Raw genomic sequence first — 27,534 nt, 5'->3', positions numbered from 1 at the left:
ACTAGCTAATGGCTTATAAAAAGGCTTTTTATAGCTAGTGATTAACCTTGATCCTATAATTTTGTATAGGCTTACAAGGGTGTAAACAGAGTGAAATTAAAATCTTTAATTAGATTCAATTGAGTGGAGGTGAGTCTCAGTCAATTTGAGTAAAAGCTAAAAATTTATTTCCATCCACATACTCATATTCAATGATAAAATGAACAATATGCCCATAGTAATTATTAGATTCTTTTGATATTTGCATGCTATCAATGCAACACTGCTATAGGTATGAGTATTAATCATGCTATTTCTAAGCCTGTGGAATGGTTACTCTTCATTCTCGGAACAACTTTTCAGATACAGATAAAAGCGTCGATCAACAAGTAAATACCAATAAATGTAGGTGTCTTTCCCAGATGCATATGCCGCAAGTACCAAACACCATGAACTAGTAACTTCCAATTCCAAGAAGGAAGCAAAATCTCAGTGTAATATTAAAATGTTGTTGAATAAATTGAACTAGGATAACCGGCCAGTTAGCCAATTCCTGAAAAATCTGCTCAGATTCAATGGCTTCTCTAAACACATGAACCGCCTTGAACAAAAGGTGAGGCTTCTCGTGTTCAAATATATCACAGAACATGTTTCTGGGGCATTAAGATTATCACTCCGACATAATCAATCAGTATTTGATAGTCTTAACTCCATATGGCAGAACAATAGGGATGTCATATTGCAGAGTCCGGTGCATCCTTGAGCAGTAATTTCCTTAAAACTGAAGATTGCTAGTAAACCTTTTCAGAAATCCACCTCAGCACCTGGTCCCATCGCATTTTCATTTTCTTCTAACGTGCTTCTCAAGGCTACATAATAGAATCTGTCATAACAGTTAAACAGTGCTGTAGTATCCAAATTGGAGTAAAGCGTGAAAGGTAACATTGCCTTATAATCTGTGTATCAGGAGCCAGGAGGTAGCAGCCAGCAACCATCTTTTTTTTAAAAAAAAATATGGCTTTAAAGGAAACAAACAAATAAAAGAAATGTGGATGAAGCAGTGCACATTCATTCTCATTAAAAGGAAAAAAAAAAACAATGCAGTGGAGAATAAGGATTCCTTCAACTTGGTTGTGAGTATAGTACAGGATGGTTCTAAGTTTTTGACATTGTGGTTTTTGGAATTTGTTAGATGTGATCAATAGGAATATTGAGTGTTCGCTCCCTTAGACTTGGTTGTGAGTATCTAGCACAGGCATGGTTCTAAGTTTTTGACATATTTGTTTTTGGAATTTATTAAATTTGACCAATAGGAGTGTTGGGTGTTCACTCAGATTAACTATGTTTGATTTGTCAATGTTCAACACATGTAAGAAGGGAATAGATGAACCTAATTCTGTTATCATGTCAGTCTAGCTCAGTTTTCATGCACTGAAAAAAATATGCTAAGAAACAAGCCAGTCACCTACATTAGCCATCAGGGTAAGCGTAGAATCAATCTACAACTCTATAGAAGTTGCAATACTGAGCTTCAACCCTTCAGAAGCTGTAACAATCATTTCACATAATATTTGCTACTATGGGGACAACAACGAATAAGAGGGTTAAGTGTAGAATTGTTCAATGAAATACAACTTAATTTCCTAGTTTGTTAACAAAATATAGCAAGCGAGATAACCTCAATCCTCCATATTCAACCCCACGATTAAGTTTCATCAATGTGTTGGACCCCGTGGTAGTTTTGATGTGATCAACCAAGTTGGTTAGGTCCTGCTGTGTTTGATCCTGTGTCTGAGTGTGGAGGAGCTTAGGAGCACAGGAAGTCAAGCGGAAGACGCAGCTAGCGAGAAGGACGGCACGGGAAGGGAGCCGACGGGCTCGGTGCGTCCGAAGGACGAGAGAGCTGTGGAAGAGTACTCCGATGGGCGTGAAGAGCGTGCGCGGCGTTCGAGGGACGTTAAGCCGGGACCGAAGGCTGCTCGAGGAGAAGGCCGGGAATTGGGTTCGGGTAAGCCCTATTCCGGTTGGCCGCAATCACCCAAAAGAACGGAGCGTCGGAAGCTGAAGAAACTAGGCTGGAAAATGAGCTGCTAGCTTGGAGGCGCCTCCAGCAGGCTTGGAGGCGCCTCCAGCTTGGAGGCGCCTCCAGCTTGAAGGCGCCTCCAGCAGGCTTGGAGGCGCCTCCAGCTTGAAGGCGCCTTCAACCCTGTTGAAGGCGCCTTCAACAGGTCAGTTTTGACCGTTTGCGTTGCGGATAAAGTTTTATCCGCTGACCGAGCTGGAGGCGCCTTGAACCTTGTTGGAGGCGCCTTGGACCCTCGGAATAGACTTTCCAAGAGCTATATAAAGGCCCCTGGAGCTAGGAAATTAACAACAACTCAAGCAATCAATCTGTAAGCAATTCCTAAGCAACTAGTGAGCTTCCAAAGTGTAAAAGGCTTCTCCGCCTTCAGAGAAGAAGATTTTTCCTACTGCGCTTTTTCTACTGTCCTGGATTAACAACCTCCTTGGTTGTAACCCGGTTAAATCCTTGAGTCTCTTCTGTTCCTGTTTCTTTTTCTGTTTCCTTAATTTAGTTGCTATTATTTTATTGCTGCATTTATTTCTGAGTTGAAATCCGAGGAGGGTACTTTTATTTTTTGTTTTCAGCAATTCACCCCCCTCTTGCCGGTCTCCGCTGCTCCTACACAATGAAATTCTAGAAGATTATAACAGGTTCAAGATATAGTAAAATATGTCTACTAGTCCAAAATTTTAACGAGGAATATTCAAGGTTATTTATATTATTTGGCTAAGGTCTTGACTAAAAAGAAGCTTTAAATCACAAGAATCTATACATATGTACAGAAGGGACCTCAAACTTTACCATAGAACTCTTTTAGAAAATTCCATAAAGAAAAAACAGAAAAAGTAGTTCCTCCATCCACTATATATAAAAAAGAAATTAGAAATGGTCACAGGCAAAAACAACATGATATTATTTTAATTAAAGAACTTGTTATAAACTTTTATATTTTTACAAATATATAGTATATTCTAATTGCACTACATTAATGTTAAACTTTTGTTAACTAAGATGACTAGAATTTAGTTTATCAATGTCTCTTCATATTATCATATTTACTATAGCTAAACTAGACTACTTTTAGTATTTTACTTTTTAAAAAGATTAACAATGTTAGTTCTTTCCTGTTTTTCATATGGTTGGATTATATAGTGCAATTTATATTTACATTTTTTATGATTCAATTATATGTAAAAAAATTTATTTTAACTTGTAGTAATATCGTTAATATAAATTGTAAATTTTATACCAGCTATTAATATTCTATAAGTAATTACAAAGAGCTGCTTTTTACAATGAATAATTTTAAATAAGATGTAATATTTCTAATAATGTGAAAAAATAGTGAAACAACAACGATATGGCACTATATGCAATCCATCCGACACATTTACTAGTGAAAAAAGAATCACTAAATTGCTATACTAGAATTGCGGTCTAAACTTCTAAAATTTACCTTTGAGATGTTGCGAAGCTTCTTCTGGAATCTCGACAGGAATGCACCTAATTCGAATTGGTTGTTTTTTTTCTGTGGAGTGCTTGGATTCCACTGCAAGAATCAAGCATCATTCTTCGACATCGTTTAGAATTGTTATCATCAATTGCCGAGATATTTGCACCCCATGTGTACATGACATATTTCCTTACCTGTTGTGTATTAGATGTTAGCATTGATGTTAAAATTCATACAAACAATAATGTTAGATCATATATACCTTATCCCAGTTCCTTTTTGCATGATTTTGTCTAATAATATTCCTCATTGCAGTATCCTCAGAACGAAGTTTCTTGATTGTGCCCTCAAACTGATATATGATGAAGTGCAAAGCAGTCAATTAAGAAATCTACATACAGAAAGAGACATGATCTGAAATAAAGAAATTGAAATTTCAAATGTCATCCTCGTTTGTAATTCAAGGATCAACAGTGATAAAATTTTGATACATTCAATAAAGAAAACTTGATATATGAGTCCATTAGGGTGTACCAAAAGGATGAAATAATTGATGAAGGACCACATAAGCATATTAGCAAGGTTTTCAATCAGATCATCATTATTATCATGGAGTCATGTTTGTTCAAACTATTTGAAGTTAGTCATATGAATGTTATCCCTCCAATTCAATGGAGCTCTTCCATATAATTACTAAAATATTTTTTTTATTATATTAACTAATGTTTCTCTGGTCATCTTCTACCCTGTACATTTCCATTTTAATAGATTCAACTCTTCTAATAGAGAACTTATTGGTAAGATGTTCAATAACAATTGAGATTTTTTTATTTTTATCATCGTTTATGCAATTAATTTCTCTTGAGTATTAGAATTTTATTTTATTTTATTTTTTGTAACTCCACACATTTATTTAAGCGCATCCTCAGCTCTACTACATAAAGCTTTTTATACACGATTCCTAATACACAAATGCACAACCCTATAACAGTTGGTACCATAATCTGATTACAAATTTTCTTTTAGCCTAAAGGGACAAGATGGTAACACAAGACTTTAGAATCTTCTCGATTTTAACCACTCATTCTTTATTATCTTCATTAAACATCAATGTCCGTTTCTTTCTAGTTAGATAATAGATTCAAGATACTTAAAACTCGTACTAGAAGGATTCCTTGTGCATTCATCTTACATATCTATCAATCATTTTCTTCTTACTAAAGGCATTTTTCATATATTTAGTTTTTAGTCTATTCATCTTAACCCTTTGATTTTTTTTTAACTTTTCCTTCACAATTAAAATTTCAAATTTAACCTAATTACTCTCATTAATTAACACAATATGTAAATAACATGCACCAAGGATATTATTTTGTAAAGGATTGATTAGTTCATCTAGTACTAATGCAAAAAGATTGGTTCTTGTCGTATAGCTATAGGAAAATCTTTTATCCTACTCCTAATAGCTCTAACATTTATATTAGCATTATGATATGTATCCTTTCTCCCAACTCAATATAATTAATTTATATTCCTTTCTTCTCCCAACTCCACCATAAGAATTCGGAACTACTTTTCTCTTTCATCATTCTGTCTTCAAAAAGTTTTATATTTTTGTTCTTGAAATTCCACGATCTTGTTCTTTTAATATTGGAAATATTTCTCTCTTTACATTTTCTAAAGCCTATTATATCTAATACCATTAGTCTTATTGGTTAATCAAGCATAGCCCAAATATTAACTTAAAATTTTACACAATTTTTATCCACCTTCCTAGTAAGTTAAGGATCTATACTCTAATTATTGGCAAACTTAAAACTAACCAAATGCATGACCAAATAAATGGTAAATCTAAGAAGAGTAAGGCAAACTGGTCTAGTTAGATCAACCCAATTGAATTGGAATTTATCTTGGTTCAACCAGAGAAACCAGGAACTGATGGGGCCACTGCTTCACCCTACTGTCAACATTTGAAATACTGGTGAAATGTGATTCTGTGAATGTCAAAAAGCATCTGATAACCTCAAGAATAAAAAGAGGAGAGACTTCAAACCTATTTACATCCTATGATAATAATCAACAATGTGGAATAAATTAGGACTCTCAGCCAAGGCCAAATCCCTTTGAACAGACAAGTTGCTTGCACTAATCCAGTGACTCAATTAGTCCTAATACTTGTTAGGATGTTACTCTCTGCAAATCATACACTACATACATTAACCTCAATGAATCAAAGTTGTAGATTTTCCATATAAGATGAACTCATCCAAAAGCTGAAGCATTTCATCATTGCAAGCCATTTTCAGTAAATTCCTATCCTTCATTGATGTGAATAACCAAAGAATATGGATAATAGATGTACAGTGAGATTTTTTGAATGCTCTCTCTACAACTTCAATAGGAAAGGTTAACGAAGTCAAGTCAAAGTATGATTTGAAATTATGTACCATTCAGGGTAGCACGATCGAAACATATTGTTCCGATAAATTAATGATAATCGGCAATGTCTCTTGTGCCTTATATCAATTATATTGATAAGTATGGGTTTATGCCAATACTCGACGCCTTTTGACACAGTAGATCAAATTGATAAGTATCTGGTCATGCCAATACTCGACACCTTTGGCATTCTACAATAGGCCAAGATGAATTGAGATAATGTTTTTTTAGCTTGTGTCAAAAATACTATACATTTCATTTTAGGTAGAATACAAAATTCGAACTTAAGCGTATAATTAGGTTATATTCTTTTTCTTCATATCCCTCATTCCACCAAATCTTTACCAACATCATACATCAAAACGCCAACACGATACCAAAATAATGTCAAAATAAAAAAAAAAAATCTGACACAAATTTGAACCTTGGTTCAAAGGCTAAAGATGTCCATGAGTAATCTCTTTTATTTGTATGGTTGATAATTGAGATAACCTGGACTCACATCTCATAACTCTCACATACTCTACTATGCACATAAAAGTTTTCACAATAGACAGGTGGTGAATATATAATATCTTCCACCCTCGTTTCTTTTCTTTTCCTTTTTTTTACCCATTACCAATCTACTATTTAGGCAATGCAGCATGTTGCACTGGTGGTGTGTAATGTGATGTGAGACATCAATAGCCACAAATGAGCTTGGGCATAACTCCTTGGAAGGATATGTTGTTGAAACTTTATCCACATACTGTCGGAGGGACAGTACTTACTTATCTGTCAAGATGGCTTGAGCTGATAATTTCAAACTATTGGACCCCGTGGTAGTTTTGATGTGATCAACCAAGTTGGTTAGGTCCTGCTGTGTTTGATCCATGTGTCTGAGTGTGCAGGAGCTTAGGAGCACAGGAAGTCGAGCGGAAGACATAGCTAGCGAGAAGGACGGCACGAGAAGGGAGCCGACGAGCTCGGTGCGTCCGAAGGACGAGAGAGCTGCGGAAGAGTACTCCGGTGGGCGTGAAGAGCGTGCGCTGCGTTCGAGGGGCGTTAAGCCGGGACCGAAGGCTGCTCGAGGAGAAGGCCGGGAATTGGGTTCGGGTGAGCCCTATTCCGGTTGGCCGCAATCACCCAAAAGAACGGAGCGTGGGAAGCTGAAGAAACCAGGCTGGAAAATGAGCTGTCAGCTTGGAGGCGCCTTCAGCTTGAAGGCGCCTTCAAAAGGTCAGTTTTGACTGTTTGCGTTGCGGATAAAGTTTTATCCGCTGACCGAGCTGGAGGCGCCTTGAACCTTGTTGGAGGCGCCTTGGACCCTCGGAATAGACTTTCCAAAAGCTATATAAAGGCCCCTGGAGCTAGGAAATTAACAACAACTCAAGCAATCAATCTGTAAGCAATTCCTAAGCAACTAGTGAGCTTCCAAAGTGTAAAAGGCTTCTCCGCCTTCAGAGAAGGAGATTTTTCCTACTGCGCTTTTTCTACTGTCCTGGATTAACAACCTCCTTGGTTGTAACCTGGTTAAATCCTTGAGTCTCTTCTGTTCCTGTTTCTTTTTCTGTTTCCTTAATTTAGTTGCTATTATTTTATTGCTGCATTTATTTCTGAGTTGAAATCCAAGGAGGGTACTTTTATTTTTTGTTTTCAGCAATTCACCCCCTCTTGCCGGTCTCCGTTGCTCCTACAATTGGTATCAGAGCCTGATCGCCTCAGAAGGACTAACCGCCAACTGAAGCACTACGATCAAGACGATGGCCGGAGCGAATATTGATCCCCCGAAATTCGTCGAAAACTTCGCGACGTGGAAACACCGGATGGAGGTATATCTTAACACAGATTTAAATATTTTATTAATAATGAAATTTGGTTATGAAGCACCAAAGACAACGAATGGAGAAGAACTTGAGATGCACCTCTGGACCAATAACCAACGTGACGAGTCTATGGCAAACGCTCGGGCTGAATTTCATCTTCTAAGCGTACTACCAGATGAAGATCTCGTTAAAGTTGGCAACTACCGAAGTGCAAAAGAACTTTGGGAAAAGTTCTTAAGACTCCATGAAGAACAAATTGAAGTTAAATCCGACTCCTCGATGGACACTGACCCGACGTCAGAAGAGTCTGAAATCGAGGTAAGTGCCGAGACAGAACCAGTAACTAAAACTCAAACTTGAAGACCTAGAATGCTCATCACAAATGAGCATCGATGAAGGGGGAGAAATATCAGAAGACGAAAACAACATAACAGGGGGAGAATCAACCGCCGACAAGGTAAGTCAGGTATGGTCTCCACCTCTTGGCAAATTAATTGATTCAATTGAGATATTGCCGAAAGGTTTTCGTAAATTACAAATTATTTCGTCGAAAGAATATTTTGAATTAAAAACTGAAAAACTATTAAAGAATATTGAGTTAAAAGACACAATTTGTCAATTAAGAGATTTTGACAAACTAACAATAGAAAATATACAATTTTCTGCGTGCTCAATATTTTTTGCTACAATTATAAAAAACCTTGAATTGAGAAATTATGAGAAGTTAAAATGGAAATTTAAAAATCATAATATTTGATCTTAGTTGAAATATTAGACTTAGTGCTTTCAAAGAAGAAAATTAAACAGTAAATTTCTTTATAAAGCTTTGTCAAGGAAGTGCTTGTTGCTCCAATAACCAAGAAGGCCTAGTGCCTCGCCACAACTTGGAATCTGAAATATTGAAATGAAAGGTTTAATTAACTTTCTGAAAAAGCATTTAAAAATTAGAATTAAATAATGCTTTAAAAGTTTATCAATCATTTTTTTTTCTTAGAAATTTTTTTTTCTTGGAAAACTTCATTTGACATAGACTGTTATTTTGGGAACATTTAAAAAAATTTACTTAGGATTTTTTTTAACTTAGAAATTTTTTTTGAAAAATTCAATTTAACTTCGAAATTTTTCAAAAATTCATTTTTACTTAGAAAAATTTTCCAAAACTTCAATCTTACTTGCAATTTTTTTTCTTACTTAAGACCCCATTTTTGCTGTGATTAAAGGGGGACAGTAAGGTACAAGTTTAGGGGGAGTAAGGAGAATTAGGAAAATGAAAATTTTACCTATTTTTTTAAAAATGTGTTGCAATTTTATTTATTGCAAAATTATGCTTAAATATGTTAGTTTAGTAATTTTTCTTTAAAATTATTATTTATGTCTATTTGTTACCCTAACTTGAACTTGGGTTGATGCACATCAAAAAGGGGGAGATTGTTGGACCCCGTGGTAGTTTTGATGTGATCAACCAAGTTGGTTAGGTCCTGCTGTGTTTGATCCCTGTGTCTGAGTGTAGAGGAAGACGCAGCTAGTGAGAAGGACGGCAGGGAAGGGAGCCGACGGGCTCGGTGCGTCCGAAGGACGAGAGAGCTGCAGAAGAGTACTCCGGTGGGCGTGAAGAGCGTGCGCGGCGTTCGAGGGACGTTAAGTCGGGACCGAAGACTGCTCGAGGAGAAGGCCGGGAATTGGGTTCGGGTGAGCCCTATTCCGGTTGGCCGCAATCACCCAAAAGAACGGAGCGTCAGAAGCTGAAGAAACCAGACTGGAAAATGAGCTGCCAGCTTGGAGGCGCCTCCAGCTTGAAGGCGCCTTCAACCCTATTGAAGGCGCCTTCAACAGGTCAGTTTTGACCGTTTGCGTTGCGGATAAAGTTTATCCGCTGACCGAACTGGAAGCACCTTGAACCTTGTTGGAGGCGCCTTGGACCCTCGGGATAGACTTTCCAGGAGCTATATAAAAGCCCCTGGAGCTAGGAAATTAACAACAACTCAAGCAATCAATCTGTAAGCAATTCCTAAGCAACTAGTGAGCTTCCAAAGTGTAAAAGGCTTCTCCGCCTTTAGAGAAGGAGATTTTTCCTACTGCGCTTTTTCTACTGTCCTGGATTAACAACCTCCTTGGTTGTAATCAGGTTAAATCCTTGAGTCTCTTCTGTTCCTGTTTCTTTTTCTGTTTCCTTAATTTAGTTGCTATTATTTTATTGCTGCATTTATTTCTGAGTTGAAATCCGAGGAGGGTACTTTTATTTTTTGTTTTCAGCAATTCACCCCCCTTTTGCCGGTCTCCGCTGCTCCTACACAAACTATCGGCCTAGCAGGCCGATCACCAAATTGCTAAGTCTGTGAGTTCTCTGAGTGTCGAGTCGAGGACGCTGATGCCAACGACTCAAGACAAACGCCGAACAAATACGGAGCCTATGTCCGAGTTGGGTGAGGAGCGTCGCCCGAGGAACAAAGACACAGAATCCTGCAACAAGATAGTCTCCTTAAAACATATTCGTCCCCTCCGACAGTGCTAAGAGGTCATGCTTGGACGTCTATTTCCTACAATAAAATAGCGAGACCATGACACAACCTAGCATAGGTTAATGTGACGAACTGAGCATATACCTGAACACTATCACGAGTGTATGTCGTGCGAAGAATTGCACAGCAGAACAAAAAGAAGATGAAACAAGGGAATCACTCTTATGCTCAGTCGCTTCTTTGGCTCACATAGAACCAACAATTCCGAATTGCTTCTCTGGTTTTCTTCGTTGCTCAAGACATGCCTTCTTATAAAGAGTGTCTTCAACTTGAGGTAAGGACATGTGGCCAGTGACATGTTGCAGAGCATGTAAAGATAACATGCAAAGCAACAACAAGCCATACGCATGCCTTGACACAAGCAACTTGAGCATGCATTGTGGCAGCATGCATGGCCAACACATGGCATTCAAGCCAAGTGGCATTGCATGGCCAACACATGGCATGGCCAACACATGGCATTGCAAGTGGTATGCTCCTGTTGAGCCACATGGATTGAACACGTAAAAGAGTTTCGTGGCAAAGTCTGACTGATTCACGTGGATACATTTTATTCCAACCGCGGTCCGGAATTCACACCCCCTTATGCACTATCGATCAGTGGTCATGCCACTTAACTTATGTGGGACTAATACCCACATGTTATGTTTCCATTCACTTATTTTCCAACACTCCCCCACATGAATGGAAACAGAGTACATGATAGTTTTCGGCACTTGAATCGTGTATAGGATAGGTAGGTGTTACCCTTTAAACCTTCTCTTGTGAAAATCTATCAGTAGACGCGATGTCTTTGAACTATTTTGTCGTTTATGTAAGCATGACAGAGATCTTACCCAGGACTCTTCCTAATATAGCTTAGGTTTTATGAGTGTGTTCGTTCATAGCCATGAATACACCTGATTATGTGAGAAGCGCTAAGAATTATGCATCCAATTCTCTTCGAAGCAGCCCCACTTCTTTTTCACATAGATGATCTCTTGAGAGTCTTTCACATGACTTTACTGTGATCATTAAAAGCAAGAATGCTTACCCTTCATCTAGTCACTAAGTTATCGAGCCATTCCCCACAGTGATTGTCTTTTAGTGCGATTAGGTTGTCCCTTTGAACCTAATTCTTAGGATCTCCAGACAGCATAGGTTGGGTTTTCTTTACACCTACAATCGGCATCTATACTTACATCAAGCTCATTCCTCGCAATGAGCTAGCAACTAACTCCCTGTTTAACCCTTTGGTTAGCGGATCTATTAGGTTATCCTTTGACTGTACATAGTCAATAGTGATAACTCCTGTCGAAAGTAGTTATCTAATGGTATTGTGTCTACGACGTATATGTCGAGACTTACCATTATACAGATAACTCTGTGTCTGACTAATTGCTAATTGACTATCGCAATATATACAAATTACCGACACAGGTTTTGACTATCTTGGAACATCTTCTAAGAATTGTCGTAATCATTCAACATATTCACCACATTTGTCAAGAGCTACAAACTAAGATTCCATCGTGGATTTGGTTATTACGGTTTGCTTAGAAGATCCATGAAATGGATGCATCCCCATAGTAAAGACATATCCACTTGTGGTTTTAGAATCATTCGTATCAGATATCCAATTGACATCGTTGTATCTTTCGATCACAGTAGGATATCTGGTATAGTGCAGATCATATCTACGAGTATACCTCAAATACCTCGGTACTCGGGTTATCCCTTTCTAGTGTTCGACATCGGAATTACTCGTGTATCTACTCAGTTTACTAACTGCGTAGGCCAAGTCTGGTCGTGTACGACTCATCAGGTACATTAAACTTCCAATCATTCGTGAGTACTCTACATGAGAGATATTTTCTTTGTGATTTTTTTGATAGATATAAACTCATATCTATCGATGTTCGTGCCAACGCGATATCAATTTTGTTGAATCTCTCCAAAATCTTGTCCACGTAATGGGACTAACTCAGAACAAGTCCTTCTAATGTTCTCAGAATTTTCATTCCGAGAATCACATCAGCACGACCCATGTCTTTCATGTCAAGCCTTGAGTTCAACATAGTTTTTATGGATTTGATTATCATATCATTACTCCCAATGATAAGTATGTCATCTACATAAAGGCACAAGATGATATAGTCATGCTCTGCGCCTTTCATGTAGATACATTTGTCACATTCATTGATTGTAAATGTGGTTCCTTCGTGGAAACATCAAACTTTGCATATTACTGTTTCGGAGCTTGTTTCAAGTCGTATAGGGACTTGACCAATCTACAAACCTTATTTTTTGCCCTAGCGCAGAAAACCCTTCAGGTTGTTCCATGTAGATTTCTTCTGCTAAATCTCCGTTTAGAAAGACAGTTTTTACATCCATTTGATATATCTCTAAATTCCATAAAACGACAATAGCCAACAAGACTCTGATGGAGGTTATTCTTGACACCGAAGATTATGTATCAAAGTAATCAAGGCCTTCTGGTTGTCAATAACCTTTAATTATCAATCTAGCCTTCTACTTATCAATTATGCCATCTGATTTTCTTTTCTTCTTAAAAACCCACTTGCAACCAAGTGGTTTATTTCCCAGAGGAAGAGCCACAAGTTTCCAAGTGTGGTTTTGCAAGATAGAGTCAAGTTCAGATGCAATTGTCTCTTTCCATTGAGGTCCCTCAGAACAGCATACTACTTCTGTATAACTTTGGGAATCACTTTCCGACATGAAAATGATAAAATCCGTTCCGAAGGATATTTCTACTAAAGCTCTTTTGCTTCGTCTGAGCTCAACCTCAATAGGTTCATCAACTTCTTCTTTTCTTTATGTTTCATAAGTCCATTTTGAGGAGCTAGCTTCCTCTTGGGTTTTATACAGGAACATATGTTCAAAGAACGAGGCATTTCTCAATTCAATAATCGAGTTCTTGTGCATCTCCAATATTTGTGATTCAAACACAAGGAACCTATAAGCACTACTGTTATGAGCATATCCAAGAAATATACAATCAACAATCTTTGATCCTATCTTAATCATTTTCAAATCAAAAACCAACACTTTGGCAAGACATCCCATATTCGCAAGTATTTGTTGGATGGTGGTCTACCAGTCAACAACTCATACGGGCTCTTTTCTATTTTCTTTCGAGACACCTTATTTAAAAGGTAATTAGCCGTGAACACAACTTCCCCCTCACATTTGCTCTAGCAGTCCAGAACTCAATAGAAGAGCATTCATCATCTCTTTCAGAGTACAATTCTTTCGCTCAACAATATCATTTTGCTGAGGAGAATAGGGAACCGTTGCTTCATGTCTGATCCCGTATTCAGCACATAACTCAACGAACAGTGATACATATTCACCGCCTTGATCACTGGGAACCACCTTAATTTTCTTATTAAGTTGATTTTCAACCTCACTCTTATAGAGAATAAATTTCTCTATAGTTTCATCCTTACTGTAAAGAAGAAGCACATAACTGTATTTTATGTGATAATCTATAAAAATGATGAAGTACTTATTCCCACCACGTATCGGTATACCTTTAAGGTCACACACGTCGGTGTGAATTAGGCTGAGTGGTTCAATACTTCTTTCAACATGTTTGAAAGGATGACCTTATCAATTTTGCTTCAACACAAGTCTCACACTTATGTTCCGAGTCAAGGTGGAATGTAGATATGCTTTGCATGTTACTTAATCTACGTAATACATCATAGTTCACATTTCCTAGTCTACTATGCTACAACCTGGAAGACTCAAGTATATACACAGAAGAGCTTTCGTCTTTATTTATCTTAGGTCTAATGGCCATTATATTGAGCTTAAAAAGCCCATCATTTACATAGCTTCTTCCTATAAACATTTCATGTTTGGACACCACAACCTTGTCTAACTCAAACACAATCTGAATCCCATACTTGCAGAGAAGCAATCCGGATACTAGGTTCTTTCAAATCTCTGGAGCATACAACACCTTGTTCAAGGTGAGCTCCTTGCTAGAGGTCAACTTCAGCACCACTTTCCCTTGGCCCTGAATATCCGAGGTTGTTAAATTGTCTATGAACAGCTTGTCCCCCTCTTTGACTTCTTCAAAGTTGTGGAGTAACTCCTTATTACAACACACATATCTGATGGCACCGATATCAATCCACCATTATCGAGGGTTGGAACCTATTAGGTTCACTTTTTTTTTTTTGATGATGAAAGGTAAATTATCATATATGAAGCGAAAGAAATGTACAGCAACCTATGGCTCAAAGGTCCCCGCCCGTCATGTCCGGACCAATGCCAAATCGGAACGAGAAATTCATAAGGCCGCCTAAGGATACAATGCCGCACAAGGCTAGGCATTCGTATCACAGCAGTAGGTTGGCATACGCAGACACCAACCGTCATCACAAGTACACAAAATCTCGGGTACAAGCCCAACTAGACAACCATACTAACAAACATTAATCTCACTAGTGGCTGTATCAGCATGGCCTCTGCTGTGCCCTCCTTGGCGCTCTATCTCCGCAAGCTGACTCTGGCCAACCTCCACGCCGGAGACGCAAAACTGACCCGCTCCTCAAGTGGCAACTCCGTGATGAAGAGGGTAGTAATCAATCCCTTGCATGCACTGGTATACGGCAATCGACTCCATGCAGTGAAGTTGACTCGCACACGGTAATTGATTTCTAGCAACTAATCCCTCGCATGCGCTGGCATACAGCATGGAATATGCCATCGACTTCATGCAATAAAGTTGACTCGCACACGGTAATTGATTTCAAGCAACCGGTAAATCCCAAGCAACCAATTCCTTGCATGCAGGCATACGGCAATCAACTCCATGCACTATAATTGATTCGCACTCGGTAATTGAGTCCAAGCATCTGATAACTCCAAGCAAAAGTTGATCAAGTTTCATGCAATGAGCTGTGACCTTTGACACGTACTGACTGGATTTGAATCAAACAGAATCTGATCTCCCACATTTTGCTTTATCTGATTTCCATATGAGAATTTAGTCCACCGGTGATCACATGCAAAACCAATATGAGTTGGACCTTTGACTTGGAACACGGCACTTGCTGGATTTGAATTTCAAAACCAATTTGATCTCCCACTCTTTGCTTTTTGATTTTCAAATTTGAATTTGCATATGCAATGAGATTTGACGTGAGTGCACTGTACCTTGAATTTGAATTTCAAACCAATCTAATCTCCCACACATTTGCTTCATTCAAATTTGAATTCGGTCAAAGCAGTGAGCAATTCAGACCCGGCAACTTCAAATTTCAAATTCGAATTTCAAACCAATCTAATCTCCCACTCTTGTGCTGCCACCGAATCCAACTGCCCTCTACACATTTGCTTCATTCAAATTTGAATTCGGTCAAAACGGTGAGCAAATCAAGCACAGCAACTTCAATTTCCAAATTCGAATTTCAAACCGCATTCAATCTCCCACTCTTTTGCTGCCACCGAATCAACTGCCCTCCAAGCTGTTGCTGCCACCGAAAACTTGGAATTTAAATTTCAAACTTTGAATTCAACCTCTCTGACTTTTGCTGCCACAGTCTACGCTAATGACTTCGTCGGAGTTGCAGATGCTGGATTCTCCCTCCCTTGTCTTTGCTACCACTGAATCTAATGTACCCTCAGCCCCTTCTTCACTAATATCGCCGGAAGTGTCAAGGATCTGCTAGTCATCTGAAAAAACTGCAGTCGGCATAACCCTTCCAAAACATGTCATCCTACCGGCCAATGAGCACCATGGCGGCACCAAACCATTGCCCTTCAATCCTGTTCTCCGCAACCACAGCGGGACCTCTAGTGAACTGGCCGGCAAGCGCTCTCTATGTTGTACGCCAAGAAACAGTCCCTTGCGATCGTCGGCACAAAACTTGCTACCGTCGGCGGATTTGTAACGAAGGCGCTCCTCGCTGTTCACCTTGTCGTTACTTGTCCCCTTTGGTCCCCAGCTCCCACATCGTCAACCATTGTGGCTCGCCTCCATGTCAAGCCAAGTCCTCCAATCATGCTCCAAGATGACTCCAATTGGTGGTGGTGTGGGGCGGTAGTGTCCTTGCACGACCGGAGGAGGCCGGACCCAAGAACCTCCCCCTCCTTTGCACCAGAGAAAGCTTTTGGCAGTGGCTTCAAGCATCCTCTTGCTCTCCTTCTTGAGTCGTCGGAGAACCTCGCCGGAGCCCTCGCCGACGCTGGTGGGTGGTAGACCACCGCCGGTGAGGAAGGGGAAGATCCCCTCCCTCACCGCCCCTTGATTGCTTGATGTGGCGCCTCTCTTTGGCAAAGAACAACCACTCCCTTCCTAGAGAGAAGGGAGAGCTTCTCTCTCTAGGAAGTGGAGGAGGAGAAGAAAAATATTAGGTTCACTTTAGAGACCATGGCACAGAGGTCCATGTCTGATTCCTTAGGTTGGCCTCCTACTTTTTCTTTGGCTTTTTACACTCCGAAGCTTTGTGACCAACTGGATTACAGTTGTAGCATTTCCCAGAGAATTTTTTCTTGAAACTTTCTCTCTAGATGTCATCTTAGAAGATTTGGGATTCTTCCGTTTAAAGGTTTGACTGTGCTTGACCATGTTGGCTTTTACAGTTGCTTGAAAGAACAGCTTCTTCTCTGAACTCTTGTTGTCTTCCTCAATTCGAAGTCTTACAATGAGTTCTTCTATAGTCATCTGCTTCCGCTTATGCTTCAAATAATTCTTGAAGTCCTTCCAGCCAGAAGGCAGTTTCTCAATTATTGTAGCCACCTGGAAGGTTTCACTCAGCATCATACCTTCTAAGTGAATCTCTTGCAAGATCACCTTAAGTTCCTAGACTTAGCTAATCACTAACTTGGAGTCAACCATCTTGTAATCCAAGAAATGACCAACAATAAACTTTTTAACCCCAACATCTTCTGATTTGTATTTCTTGTCCAAGGACTCCCACAACTCCTTTGCCATTTTCTTCTCACAGTACACAACATACAGCGAGTCGGTAAGACTGTTGAGAATGTAATTTCTACATAGAAACTCAGACTCGTTCGATTTGTCGACTGAAGTGATGATTTTCACATCATTTACACCCTCAGTAAATTTGGGAGGTTCCTCAGTCAGGATTTATGCTAAGTTCAGCGTGGTCAGGTAAAAAAAACATCTTCTGCTGCCATCGCTTGAAGTTCAATCCGGTGAACTTCTCTGGATTTTCTCCATGTGTGATTGGAGCATTTCCAATCAGGGCAGAGGAGGTCAGCACATGTTGAGCCTGTTGCATCTCAACATCTTCTGTCGCCATCTCAACGGAACGAATCTGTTTTAAGATTGTTGAAACTTTATCGACACATTGCCAAAGGGACAATATTTACTTATCTGTCAAGATAGTTTGAGCTGATAATCTCAAGTTGTCGACCTGGCAGGCCGATCATCAAGTTGCTACGTCAATGAGTTCTTTGAATGTTGAGTCGAGGACGCTAATGCCGACAGCTCGAGATGAATGCCGAACAAATAAGGAGCCCGTGTCCAAGTTGCGTGAGGAGCGTTGCCCAAGGAACAAAGACACCGAGTCCTGCAACGAGGCAGTCTCCTTAAAACAGATTTGTCCCCTCTGACGGTGCTAAGAGGTCACCTTGGACGTCTGTTTCCCATGATAAAATGGCGAGACCACGACACAACCTAGCACAGGTTGACATGGCAAACTAAGCATATACCTGAACACTATCACAAGTCTGTCAAGCGAAGAATTGCACGGCAGAATAAAAAGAGGATGAAATAAGGGAATCACTCTTATGCCCAGTCGCTTCTTTGGCTCACACAGAATCAGCAATTCCGAATTGCTTCTCTAGTTTCCTTCGTTGCTCAAGACATGCCTTCTTATAAGGAGCATCTTCAACTTGAGTCAAGGACATATGGCCAGTGACGTGTTGGAGAGCATGTAAAGATAACATGCAAAGCAACAACAAGCCATATGCATGCCTTGACACGAGCAGCTTGAGCATGCATGGCCAACACATGGCATTCAAGCCAAGTGGCATTGCATGGCCAACACATGGCATTGCCAAGTGGCATGCTCTTACTGAGCCACACGGACTGAGCACGTAAAAGAGTTTTGTGGCAAAGTATGACTGATTCATGCGGATACAATGTATCCCGACCGTGATCCGTTACGTGCAATCGTATTCATACAAGAACCCTTGGGGTGGTGAAATCCAAGCCCTAAATTCACATCCCCTTATGCACTATCAATCAGTTGGCATGCCACTTAATTGATGTGGGACTAATACCCACAAGTTATGTTTCCATTCACCAGTTTTCCAACATATGTTGCTAGAGAGAGCAAAAAAATGAATTTAGATGTGAGCGACAACATTTTTACTAAAAGACATTTCATTCATATGGATCCTAATGTTGACATTATTGGCTATTTTAGACAAAATCCTAAACTATTGATACTGGAGTGGACCGTACCTTGGATCTTAAGACTATCTAGATGTTCTTTCTAAAGACAGAAATAAAGAAAATAGAACTTACATGATTGGAATAATAAAATTAATGATGATGCAATATCATTTATGCAAGCTCATGTTCTCTCCAATTAAGCTTCAAATACTAAATCCAGGAGACGAGACTCAGTTCAGGTCATTGAACATATTTTCTCCGTATTCAACATCTAGCCAAAGTCCCATGAACTAAAACCATATTTGGAAAGAAATCCAAATATGTCATCAAGTAAATATTATATTCATATTATCAAATACAATTTTATAAATTAACAACCAGGTTTTGCTACTGTGTATAAAACTTCACTTAATTCATTAATGAGACAATGATATAAAGGTGAACTAGCATGATATGCAGTAAAATCTATAGCCTTAAAACTGGATCATGAAATTAATTACCTGCACCAAAAACAAGAGGAAAATTGCAAGACTAAAAATGTAAAGACCTCCCACATCTGCAAGGAAAGTCACTGCAAGTATTAAACATTGGGTACATTATTACTATGCCAAATGTTTAGTTTCACAAAAGAAGAAAAACATACAACGTAGACATCCTACTAATGAAGATTTTTTTTTGATCTGAATATATAATCGTTGTGATAGGCTATTACAACTCAAATTCAAGAAACAATTTTATCTGAAAAGCTTATATCAAAATATGGCAAACTTCCACGAGAGATGTCCTATTAATCAAAGGAACAGCCTACTGACCAAATTACCACTGCATTGAATAATACTTCCACTAAACATGTGAACATATAAAAGGAAGAAGAAAAACAGTATATCAGTTGTACACATCAGCTTAGTACTAATAAAAAACATTAAACATGTATTAGGCACGCCTATAACTGTACTAAAATCTGGGAATAGGCCTTCTCCATTCAAGTTGCTGTTTGATGGCTAAAAACCTTCTATGTTCTTTTGTTATCCATCTGAAATAGGAGGCTGGAGTTTTGGTCTCTAACTGAAATGGATATGGTTGGGTACTGTATAATGTTATGTTGATATGGCTTATTTATTTTCTTAAATATAAATGTACAATGATCAAAATGATTATTTTCATATGTTTTTGAGAGCAATAGGTACACATTCAATACACCTAATAGAGTTTGAAAATTTTAAGTATATTTTAACAATTGTAAAATTTCAAGCTACATTTTATAAAAAAAGTTAAACTTCAAGGGGGGAAATGAAAAAACCAAAACTAACCTTTTTTTTTACCGAGTTATCACCATTAATACATTATATATCTTATATCATATTCTCATTTTTAATAATCAAACTACAGTTTTAAAATCTTTGAATCTACCTTTTTTTTGGTTGAAAAAGAAATTAACTATTTCTACTTGTTTCCTTTGGTAGGAAGTAGGAGCTCAGTAGCCTCATATGAGATGTGTATTCTATATATAAAAAACAAACTTGTGCTAAATCTATATTCATCTAATTAATACTTGCATATTTCTACTTGTTTCCTTTTGTAGGAAGTAGGAGCTCTAGCTACCTGAAAGAGCTTGACCACATATGAGATTTGTATTCTATATCTAAAAAAAAACCCTATGCTAAATCTATATTTTGCATTACTAATAACATTATTTTTGTAGACATAGAATTATCAAAATGAGATCAAAATCTCTTCTTTTAATTTTTTTTATTTAAAAGAGAAAAATCAAAACCTTTCCTTTTGCCTTTTTATTCATGTTGTATTTATCTCACTATGTGAACCAAATTGAAAGAGAATTAGTGTGTTATGTTTTCTTTGACACTTCAACAACAACAACAAGAATCAAGCCTTTATCCGCTAAATGTAGTCGGGTATATGGTTCCCTACTTCCCTATACGTCATTAGATTCAATTCTCTACTATATCATCATCATCTATATTTAACTAAATTTTATTTTATTTTATCATTGCTTACAAGTCTTCTTTGATTTCCCTCTTTCTTGCTTAATGTATGTATTTGTCATATTCTCGCATTGCCTAACTAGGATATTTATGGGTGCCTAAGCACATGTCCATATCATCTTAAACGCATCTCTCGAAGTTTTCCCTCAATATGCAGCCCTGACTTTCTATTTAATGTTCTCGTTTTTATCATGTTCATCCACGTATATCTACACATTCAACTCCATATAACATAGTAGATCTAACGACCGTTTGTAAACTTCCCTTTAAGCTTTAGAGGTACCTTAGGATCACAAAGAACATCTAACATCCTCCTCCATTTCAACCATCCAGCTTGTATCCTATGTAAAATATTTCTATTAACCCTTGTATCCTTTTGTAAAAATGATCTACCTAAAACTGCATCGACCAAAACAATGTCATCTGTAAACAATGCATCATGGTGAAGTGTATTGGATGTGTTCAATGAGTTCATCCATAACTAGAGTACTAGAGTTGATTCTTGATGGAACCCTATTTTTATACGAAATGCTTTCGTTAATAAATCTTCACTCTTGTTATTAAATCCTTATAGATATCCTTAATTGTCTCAATAGCTGCTACACTAATATTTTGTTTTTAAAGTTCTCCACATAATTTTGCTAGTGACTCAATATCCTTCTCTTATATTATGGCAGATTTGGACTAAAATAAAATAAAAGGATTAGGCATAATCAAATTTGCTTCATCATCACATTATTTACTTGGAAGAAAATGGCAAGCTCATGTTCTTTCTCTTCCCTCCTAGTCCTATCCAAGTAAACACACCATAATTGTATGATCACACCTGTTGATGTATTCAAGTGAGATAATAAAGAACTATGAAATCGTGGAAGGTAAACATGTGGATTTTGTGCTTTTTTTACTTAAATAAATCTAATCAGATTTGGGCATGATCAACCAAACTCAATCTATTTGCATTCCATTGGACCTAAGAAAATTCAAATCCAAATTTAAACAAAGCCCACTATTAGCCCATTTCAAATATAAATTCAAATTTTAAATCAAATTTAAGTTCAAAATTTTAAAAAGATTAGTCGCCTATGGAAGTCGGAATAGTTTCCTACTCAAAGGTCTATTAAATTCCCCAGTTAAATCTTTCTAAAGGGGAAGAGAGAATTGGATCAAACAACTTCCTCAATCTAAAAAACAATTCTTTCCACCATTATACCCTATTTTTTCTCACAACCAACCACCTTCAATTTAATTCACTAGACAAATCAAGCTTTTGTTCATCTACTATGAGCACATACATTTTCTTTTTCTTCTTCACTTATGCCACATCATCCTTTATACTCACAATATCATATACATCACATCCCCTAGGCAAAAAACATCAACTTGCTTCAACATCCATTAATGCTAGACGTGTGGCAATAACGGATACTCATCATCTTCACTTTCTTCTCCAAACACAAAGGTAAAAACATTTATAAACCCTCCTCTTCACGAGGATAAATTGTATCCCTGACCACGCTACCTTCATAGTGGCCTTGCCTCTATCACTACCAAATATAGTGTCGACATCAATGTTGCTAGGCTCTTTTGCCCTCATCTCTAGTCGAAAGTGGCAAACAATCATCATTGCTTAATTCTTCCATTTTAGTCCCTTCTGCTGAGAACAATAAGCTATAAATTTCGTCACCAAGGAACTTTTGGAAGAAGCAAAAGCACCTTATACACCACAAACCTCAAGCAATGGAAGAAGAGGTCTCACGACCTAGTTTTGATATTGTGTTGTAAAAACTTAAGTTACAAAAGAATACCAAACATTATTTCAATTAATCTTGACATTTGTTGTACTATGCCAAGGGATTTCTAATGTCAACATAATACGACTTCATCTATTGGAATAATTAGTTTTGATGTATGTCAAAGACTTAAATTAGATTATGTATTTGACAAGTCATGACAAGTGTGCTGGTCACATGACAGCAAGAAGTCCTGACATATAAAAACCCGTCATTTGAGTATATCTTGTATGATCTATTTGATTTGGCAAGTCCGAAATTGAAGTCAATATGAAGGGGATGTGCCAAACATTGAGAGGTTGTTTAGAAAGGTTCAAACACATGTATTTAGATTTTTGAGTGTTCCTCATGTAAGTTCTTGATCAACTTTAATAAAATTTACCTTTATCAAAAAAAAAGTCCTGACAGATTAAGATTGATCAAATGCTTGGTAAAAGAAGAAGTCCCATAAGATCAAGGGTAATCGAATGTTAGACAAATGAAAGTCCCAACAAAAGAAATCCTGTCAGATCAAGTTTGATCTGATGTTTGACAAACGGAAGTCCTAACATATTAAGATTGATAAGATGCTTGGCATATCAAGGTTAATTGGATGTTTGGCAAAAAGAGGAAGACCTCAATGAAGGTGGTGGGAAAAGGTATTCTCTAGTGACCTAGCATATTATTTTTGTGTAACAATGAGTATGAGTGCACATGTAACTTGGGGAAATCAAGGCCTAAATTAGACTTCGACTAAAGCCTTCGAATTGGCCTACTTAGTGTTTTAGTCGACTGAAACATGATTCTTAGTTGATTGACACTTGAGTCGATTGGACAATCAACCCTCACTTTTTCCACAAACCTTGTGCTAGTTATCAACTCAAACAGGGAAATAGGAGCAGGAAACAATAGCATATTGCTTTAACAATTCTGTTGAGCAATCAGCAGATGGTACCTTAAGTCAACTATTACTATGTTTCAATTGATTGATAGCATTTTGGGTCGATTGGTACTGATTTGTGGTACCTTAAGCCAACTAATACTATGTTTCAGTTGATTAATAGTATTTTGGGTCAATTGATACTTTTGCAAAATTGACATTGTTTGACTAATAGTCAACTAGTTAATTGATTGATGATGCATGGAGTTAACTCAAGATTTAATTTCTTTTCTGTGACTGAACATTTGAACAGTCTAGTGATGGCTAGGAGTTGGCTAAAGAAGTGATTGAACAGTTACACCAACATAAACAACATAGCAGTTGACTAAAAACTTGATCAGTCAGCCGAAGCAATAGTTTGACGATTGAGTATTGAACAATCTAGTCAATTATTGGCAAGGGGCAATCATTTGAGGGTAAGGATCAGTCAACTTAACTATGACAAGAATCAGCAGACTGGTTCTAGGAGTTTGAAGGCTTAGAAGAAGGCTATGAGTATAGGGCCTGTAGACTATGAAATATAGATTATTTTAACTGTGCTCTACTTTTGTTGCTCTCTTTTACTCTCTTGTATAGAAAGGCTTCATAAGAGGTATCTCCACCCAAGAAAGAGAATATTAGTGGCATTCGTAGAGTGGCATGCTAAAAGGTCATAGGTCATGAAATAAGAGCCGAGGAGCTACCAAACCACGTAAATGATTGAGTTTGCATTACTATCTTTCTATGTCTCTCTTATTATTGCATTGCTTTAGTTAGTGGATCGTGCTTGCTTTTTTCTCTTGTGTATACTTGTGCTTACTACAACCTGTAGGATCAAAGAAGCACTGGAGGAGGGTGAATAGCACGTTTCGCTTTTTCACGTTTTAGAAACTCGAGAGAACGCAGCGGAAATAGAAAACAGAGCAAGGAATTGCACCAACACAACCTAACATTTGTCTAAGGTTAAGAAAAGGTTATTCCACCCCCACCCCCCCCTTTTCTCTCTCCCCACACACACAGCCCTCCCTCTTTAGTTTTTCATCATATACATGATTAACATAGCAACAAGAGAGATTTCCCATGTCATGTTGAATAATGTTGAATTTCAATAATTTATGAGAAATATCCATTTTGATTGTGCTGCTTAGTACGATATAAGATTTTAAACCATGTATAGAAGTTTTAGCTAGGGATTTAAAGATGAAATTGATGCAAAGTGAAAGTAGACAAATCCTTGTTCTAGACTAAATCAGTGTAGAATGCATGTAGTAAAACATGGCAGCACTCAAAAAGCATATAAAAAGTGGTGTTATTCATACTAGGATCATAGAGAAAAGTTAGTTGTAATGACATTTAAATACACAAGTAGTTATCTTACCGATTCCTAGCGCATTTTTTTTGTTGATCTCCACAATGTAATCAGAAAGATAATTGACATATACTGTGATATTGAATAAACCATCCTTGACTTGCTGAAGAGATGCTTGAAGATTATTAATATCAGAAAAAGATGTTCCAGGAATGAAGTCATGGAAAAGTGGCTGTATGAGTTTCAAGTTTTCCAAGTTGTAATATGTCCGAGGAAACAAATGGATTTTCAAAACATTCACATCTTGCCCTCTGAAGGTTTTTGGTTTATCATTTGAGAAAGTACATGAGTTAATTGTACCACTAGCATAACTAACATGCTTACTGTCAGCTGGGTTCTTTGCAGTCAGCTTGAACTGGAAGCCAACAGCACTTGCAGGATTCATTGGGAGATCAACAAACTGCCATGAAATATAATACTCCCTTCGTAGAATCTGGCAACTGTTGCACTTAAGAGATATAGTAGGACCAATGCTTGTGTTTTGGCACTGATGATTAACATAAGTAGACAAGGAAACATTTTTGGAACCAATAAAGCCAGGTGTACCAATCACCAGGGAATCAAGACCACGTAAATTGGAACAGCTCATGTCAGAAATAACTGTGATATTGAATTCCAAATCATTGACAAATGATATATCTGCAGCAGTTGCAGGTCTGACTCCATGGATCTCAATACTCCGTTTTGTAATAATCTGATACAGCAAGCTGGCACACACTAATAGTTAAATTGTCATAGAAAGTTGCTAATTTTAGGATGTACAGAAATATTCTGACAATGAAAAATAGAACTAACAAGCCTGAAAAGAATTCTGAGGATACTAAAGCTGACAGTGATATCCATTACTTACGCAGACAAAAGTCCAACAAATAGGATACAGCTTGCCACGGAAAATGTTCCACCCAATTCTGTTTTCCTCATTATTACCACCTTGTTATCATCCTACAAAGACAGAAAAAAGAACTAAATCAAGATCAAAGGAAATCAGCATCTATGCCTTGAAGATCATTGCATACTAATTGGAAGAGCATAGATTTGAATGTTTAAAAATAGGAGAACATGGAGCCAAAAAAAGTTACTGAAACATGTTGCCATGTCATGTTGTAGTTGTCCCAACCTTGCTAGGAGGTGGTGGCTGCAACAAACATGGGAGCAATAGTGGCATTTATCGTCATTATCATATTTTGAAGTAGACTATCTTGTTTGATCCAGAGTTTGTTCTCCATGTTATAGATTGTGTTGCCATCTCGCACAATTGCATATGGTGGACAGGGATATGATCCATTGATGTATCCCATCGGAACATAACCATGAAGTAGGATTCTAAGTTGGGTTTTCCATCTTAGATGCATATGGTTACAAGTGAGTTTGAGAAGACTTCGTGAGGTAATTTTCAAATATCCAAGTGATTGGCAAAAGATTGTGGCAGGTTACTTAGATGGAGTATGGAGGTGAAGTTTGAGATGATGTGGAGAGGTGTTTGGGAAAAAATTACTAAGTTTTAAATGAACAATGCAATTTTGTAGAGAAATTTTAATTAATTTTCTTCATTGTCCATATCTACTTTTACAAAAGAGCATGTAGGAAGAGAATTCCTATAATAGGGATACGAATGCAAAGTGATTATAGGAGTCATTTGGTGGAGAATAATATCCATAATTCCCATGAGAATTCCTTGAATTTGGGAGTGTAAAGATTGAATGCTCAAAAATGAGAGCGCATGGAGTAAAAGATTGAGGAAAAAAAATGTTTTGGTCATTTATAGCTTAGACTTCAAACCATCCAGCATCACTTACTTCTTAGCACCAACAAGAAAAAATTATGTAAGGAAGTTATCAAGAGCCTTGCATTTCTACTTACAAAAAATGCTAAATAAAACCACAAGATAATCTGATTGGTCCACGTTATGGCATTGTAATTTCATTTAAGGTGATTAAAATAAACTTTGAGCCAATGTTCAGAGCTTGAAAGGAGTAGCAACTTTTTCTTTGTCGACTGAAGCCTTTATCCTATTCTTAGGTCTGCCTAGTTCGACTTACCAGCCAATGGTGGGTGTTATAGAAGAAGTCGACGCGGCTGATCCACCAGCGGAGCCGGAACCAGAGACTTTGGACGCCGCCATCGACCCTGGAAAAGCGCAAGGCGAGGCAGAATCCGAGCCAAGCGATGAGGAAGACAAGAGTCGCCTCCAGGATAACGGCCTGCGACTGGGTGAAGCTCTTGAAGGTGTCGAAGGGGAGGAAGGTGGTGAGGAAGGCAGGGGACCTCGAACCGCCGGGGCTTATCACCCAATCACCCCGGGCGTCCAACATGGCGCAGCTCCCGTTCACCATATACCTACCGGGATTGCACGCGCACAGCGAACCGTTGTACCGGAAAGCCATCGCGGGGCAACCGCTGCTCCCGTTCGGTACCATTTTTCCCCTTTCCACCACCGCCGCCGCCGCGGCCGCCGCTTCGTTCCCTCCGTAGCTTTGCGATGGAGATTCCAATAAGACTATCGATCTCCGCCTTTTTAACGCGGCCTCGGAAATGCCAAGACAAGACGAAAATAGGGACGGAAATTCTCAGGAACTTCTTCTATTCCCGCGCATTGCAACAAAAACTAAAAATATTTTTTAATAATAATATTTATAATATTTTAATAATATAATTCAGTATAAATCATCTCATTTATTTAAATTTTTTAATATAAAATTATTCTATCTTGCTCATTAATTTTATTTTATTTTTTATTTATTCAGTATTAAACACATTAATTTATAAAAATAATATGTTTAATAATGTTACTATCTTACTCTCACTATTTAATTAAGAATAAAAAAATACATAAT

General features: G+C 37.9%; 1 protein-coding gene across 1 annotated transcript; it reads right to left on the bottom strand.

Moving 5' to 3' along the window:
* Positions 1–237: 237 nt before the first annotated feature.
* LOC121983342 lies at positions 238–27,247 on the bottom strand. The gene is made up of 7 exons (XM_042536276.1): positions 26,740–27,247; positions 25,551–25,642; positions 24,710–25,407; positions 19,141–19,211; positions 3,760–3,849; positions 3,501–3,691; positions 238–862 (listed from the first exon to the last, which is right to left on the bottom strand). The coding sequence occupies exons 1-6, from the start codon at positions 27,115–27,117 to the stop codon at positions 3,548–3,550; spliced, it is 1,473 nt and encodes a 490-aa protein (XP_042392210.1). The 5' UTR covers positions 27,118–27,247; the 3' UTR covers positions 238–862; positions 3,501–3,547.
* Positions 27,248–27,534: the final 287 nt, after the last annotated feature.

This window comes from Zingiber officinale, chromosome 5A (genome assembly GCF_018446385.1).
Source record: "Zingiber officinale cultivar Zhangliang chromosome 5A, Zo_v1.1, whole genome shotgun sequence".
NCBI classification, from domain to species: domain Eukaryota; kingdom Viridiplantae; phylum Streptophyta; class Magnoliopsida; order Zingiberales; family Zingiberaceae; genus Zingiber; species Zingiber officinale.
The sequence above is the reverse complement of the archived record's forward strand: the minus strand, read 5'-3'. Positions and strand labels throughout refer to the sequence as shown.

What these genes read in the sequence shown, in the direction of transcription:
- LOC121983342 (XM_042536276.1), bottom strand. Translation starts at nt 27,117, where the DNA reads ATGGTACCGAACGGGAGCAGCGGTTGCCCCGCGATGGCTTTCCGGTAC. An exon ending in TCCTCTTGTTTTTGGTGCAG is followed by an intron (nt 3,850 to 19,140) that starts GTAATTAATTTC and finishes ATCATATATCAG; the next exon opens with TTTGAGGGCACAATCAAGAA. An exon ending in CAAAAAGGAACTGGGATAAG is followed by an intron (nt 3,692 to 3,759) that starts GTATATATGATC and finishes AATACACAACAG; the next exon opens with GTAAGGAAATATGTCATGTA.